The 3,964-nt window shown below is 40.7% G+C and overlaps 1 protein-coding gene across 1 annotated transcript; it reads left to right on the top strand.

The window, feature by feature from the left end:
* The first annotated feature begins 247 nt into the window (after positions 1 to 247).
* On the top strand, positions 248 to 3,748 carry hoxb13a (homeobox B13a). The gene is made up of 2 exons (XM_061846233.1): positions 248 to 1,074; positions 2,991 to 3,748. Exons 1-2 carry the CDS (start codon positions 267 to 269, stop codon positions 3,236 to 3,238), a joined length of 1,056 nt encoding a protein of 351 aa, XP_061702217.1. The 5' UTR covers positions 248 to 266; the 3' UTR covers positions 3,239 to 3,748.
* Positions 3,749 to 3,964: the final 216 nt, after the last annotated feature.

The following is a 3,964-nucleotide window of genomic DNA, read 5'->3' as shown; positions in this document are numbered from 1 at the left end:
CCAGCTCGACTTCCAATAAAAAACAACGCTTTCTTTCTTTCTTTCTTTTTCTTCTTTCTTTCTTTCTTTCTTTCTTCTTTCTTTCTTTCTTTCTTCTTTCTTTTTGTTGGGATTCCAATGACGTGATCGCCCGGTCATCATCCTATATGGACACTGAACCAATCCGCATCTTCTTCTCCCGAGGCGAATTGCGTCAAGATCTGAAACCCGACGACCTGCTGGTCGCTGGCAGTCTATTGCTCAATCAGCACGCATCCGCGTCACTCATGCGACGACTGCAAGTGTGCGTGAGGGCAATACTAATCGAGTGTGGCTCAGTGCTGTTTGTACAGCAGATCCATGCCCATTGGTGGACTAACAAACCAAACCAGAGGGTGATCGCGGAAGGTGTTCGTATGACAGCCCCCTTGTTGTTCAACACTCGCTGGTCCGCGGAAACGGTAATGTTTGTTTGTGACAACAATTTGCAGGAATTGAACAAGAACATGGAAGGCCTGGTGGGCAGTGGGAACCTCTCCACCACCACTGCAATGAACCAGTGCCGCAACATAATGGGTCATTCGCCTGCTCTCAGCGGCCAGCATCCTTCTGGCTTGATGCACTCTTCGGCAGGCTATTCCGCCGTGGACGTGTCCGTGTCTGGACACTGCGATGCATCGGCGTCGTCGGTGAAAACTTGCGTCAGCGTGCCCCAGCAGAATACTTGTGCAGCCCCCGCTTTGCCTTATGGCTACTTTGGTCAGAGCTTCTACCCGTGCAGGACTGGACACGGGCCAGTGAAGTCCTGCACGCAGGCTACTGAAACCGTGCTCAGCTCTCAGTACATGGACTCCGCCGTCATCCCCGATGAATACCCAAACAACAGGCCGAAGGAGTTGGCTTTTTACCACGGCTACCCCAGTGTGTACCAGCCCATGTCAAGCTACTTGGACGTCTCCCTGGTCCAAACGCTGGGTGCTGCCGAGGCGCGTCATGACAGCTACCAGCCATGGGCCCTCGCCAACGGCTGGGGGGGACAAATGTACTGTTCCAAAGACCAGAGCCACGCTCACATCTGGAAGTCGGCTTTAGCTGGTAAGAATTCAGCAATTCCGTTATCATTCGCACGCAGTATTTGGACAGCGCGATTGGATTCAGGTTTTTCCACGTGTTACGATTGCACATGAAAAAAAAGTACAGTGTGAACGGGAATAAAGTAAACTTTCTTTTGCACATGATTAAAATGTGTTAAACTGAAGCATTTCTCCCTTCGTTTTTTGATCAAATAAAATCATTGATTATGTGAACCAATTTTATGTATATCAACTATACTTGTTTGAATGAAGTAAATTCAAAGGGCTTTTTTAGTGAACACATTTTTAGGATGCACACCTCTTTCCCTCGAAAATAGTCAATGATGACTTATTTGTGTTCGGGTAGTACATTTTAATCACGTGGAACCGATGTACACTTTTGAATTAAATAGATTCAAATTACTTTCTCCCGCAGTGTAGGCCCACGTTTTACAATTTTCAGCAAACTAACGCAATTTTTCAATTTTTTTCCTTGAAAATAATCAAATAACTAGGCCTATGTTAGTTTCAGACACTGCAATCACGTGCAACTTATGTCGAATTAAGTGAATTCAGAAGAGTTTTTGTTCAGTGCACTATTTTTGTGCAAGGAGAAGTGTGTCCTTTGTTTCGATCGCATTTTGTTAACTTACCATAGTTATCATTTAGTAATATAACATACAAAACCTCTCTTCACGTTAAACGTATTGGTAATTCTAAAAATCCGTTAAATTAACTTACAGGACTTGGAGGAGTCACGGATAGTGTAGTGGTACACTCACATGACTTTGCTGCAGGCAGCGTAGGTTCAGTTCAGGATGTAGTCCGTCTTTGCCCTGAAAATGGCTCCATGCAGCATTACCGCGACTCTTCTGGGGATAAGCGATTTGGAAAATAGATGGATGGACACATGCACATAATTAAGATGTGCATGTGTCCATCTAAAGCTAACGTTCATTATTTTCAAGGAACAGGAGGGAAATTACTTCAGTATACCACATTTTATCATGCGCAAACAATGTAACAAACGTACATGATCAAATTAAGTTGCCCACTTTTTTCAGTGTCTCATTTATACAGTGAAATAAAAGTAATTTTATTTTACTATAGTCGAGTTAAACTCAAACAGTTCGACTCAAGTTCAACTAATATTTTTTGGAAAAGAAGGGAAATTAAATGACCACATTTAATCTTTTGCAAACAAAATTCAAGTATATTTATGTGTACAAAATGCATACAGGGGTTTAAACTTAATATGTTCAGAATTTTAACTTCAACAGGCGCAAAATATGTTGGTTAGTAATTTTTTTAACAACCTTGTACCGAGCTTCTTAAAGGACATGGGGGGGGGGGAGACGTGTTACTCATTGTAAACGTGTCATGTTATCCCAAATACTTGGAGATATATAAATGCATGAATATCAATATAACCGCTACTTTCATGAAATGGCTCGAGCTCACCTACTAAAGAATGTCATGTGTTGATCTTATAATGATGGCTAAATGACAATGTGAATTATTTGGTGGCAAAAGTTAAAACACCCATGTTGCAAATTTTGCGGAAGGGCTCTATTGTACAAATAAATCAATTTAAAGGCTGACTCATAATATTTTACATATGTTTGTTTGTAAAAATATTTTATTATTTTTCACTGATGATGTAACAAAACTAATTTAAAAAAAAATATAGAACAGAATGAAGAATCAAAATCAGGAAGAAACAAATCCAATAAAATGTAAACTAATACAACATGATGCAGAGTGCAACACCGAAATACCAACATAATCGTGTCCATGTTCACAGTTTGTCTTGAACGTGTACTTTTTTCCTCACGCAGATTACTGTATATGGAAGCATTTTACAATATGAAGTTGATGGTCTAGCTCAGCAGATGTGACAACGTGTTCCTTATCTGTCCGCTCTTTGCTTGTTATCAGATGTGGTTGCACAGCAACAAGAATGTTCCCCTTTTCGCCGAGGCAGGAAGAAGCGCATACCTTACACAAAAGTACAGCTGAAAGAGCTGGAGAAAGAATACGCCGCCAACAAATTCATCACAAAGGACAAAAGGAGGAGGATTTCGGCCGCGACCAACCTTTCGGAAAGGCAGATCACCATCTGGTTCCAGAACAGGAGGGTGAAGGAGAAAAAGGTTGTGACTAAAATAAAAAACAGCACGACTTAGCATCCTGCTCATTTGGACCACTTCGCATATAAGCAGCGAGAAGGCGCATTTTGGTGATCAATCATCACGCGATCCGAGTGATCGTACCTGTTGCTTTTGACGCATATACAATATGCACGACGGTAGCAGGAATTTGTAAATGACATCCGCATGAATCATAGCCCTTCAATAAACCAAATTATGGCCTTTTTAAATACAGCATCTACTCACATTGTTTTGTCTATTTTAAGTTGCTATTCCTGTCTGTGTATCACGTAACATGCATTCCAAGGGTGTTTATAACGCGTTCCGATTTCAATAATATCCTTATCATCAATATAATTTGATGTACTATATTATAAATATCGCTGTATAGTCTGCGGGGCATTTTCAACGAGTCCTCGAATTTAAGGTCTGCACGTAGCAACGGAAATGGCGGAGATTGTTTTGGATTGCCATGTAAATGTGCTAAAAGAACTAAAAAGATTATGGTTAAGCCACCGCACTGTACACACGCGAATAAAACCTGCCTGTGTGCATCCCCTCATTTAAATATGGAAAAGCATGTCAATAAAATACATACAATATATACAATAAAATGTATCGGAGAATGAGCGAAGTTGTAGTGGCGGTTTTTCCTCCTTTGTGAAAAATTTTATAATATATTTGTCAGATTTATAAAAATAAAAATTGTCCAACATGATGTGATGTACTGATGCCGCCAAACATAAAATAAGTGCTGTAATG

The sequence above is a fragment of the Syngnathoides biaculeatus genome, chromosome 16, assembly GCF_019802595.1.
Source record: "Syngnathoides biaculeatus isolate LvHL_M chromosome 16, ASM1980259v1, whole genome shotgun sequence".
Classification (NCBI taxonomy): domain Eukaryota; kingdom Metazoa; phylum Chordata; class Actinopteri; order Syngnathiformes; family Syngnathidae; genus Syngnathoides; species Syngnathoides biaculeatus.
The sequence above is the reverse complement of the archived record's forward strand: the minus strand, read 5'-3'. Positions and strand labels throughout refer to the sequence as shown.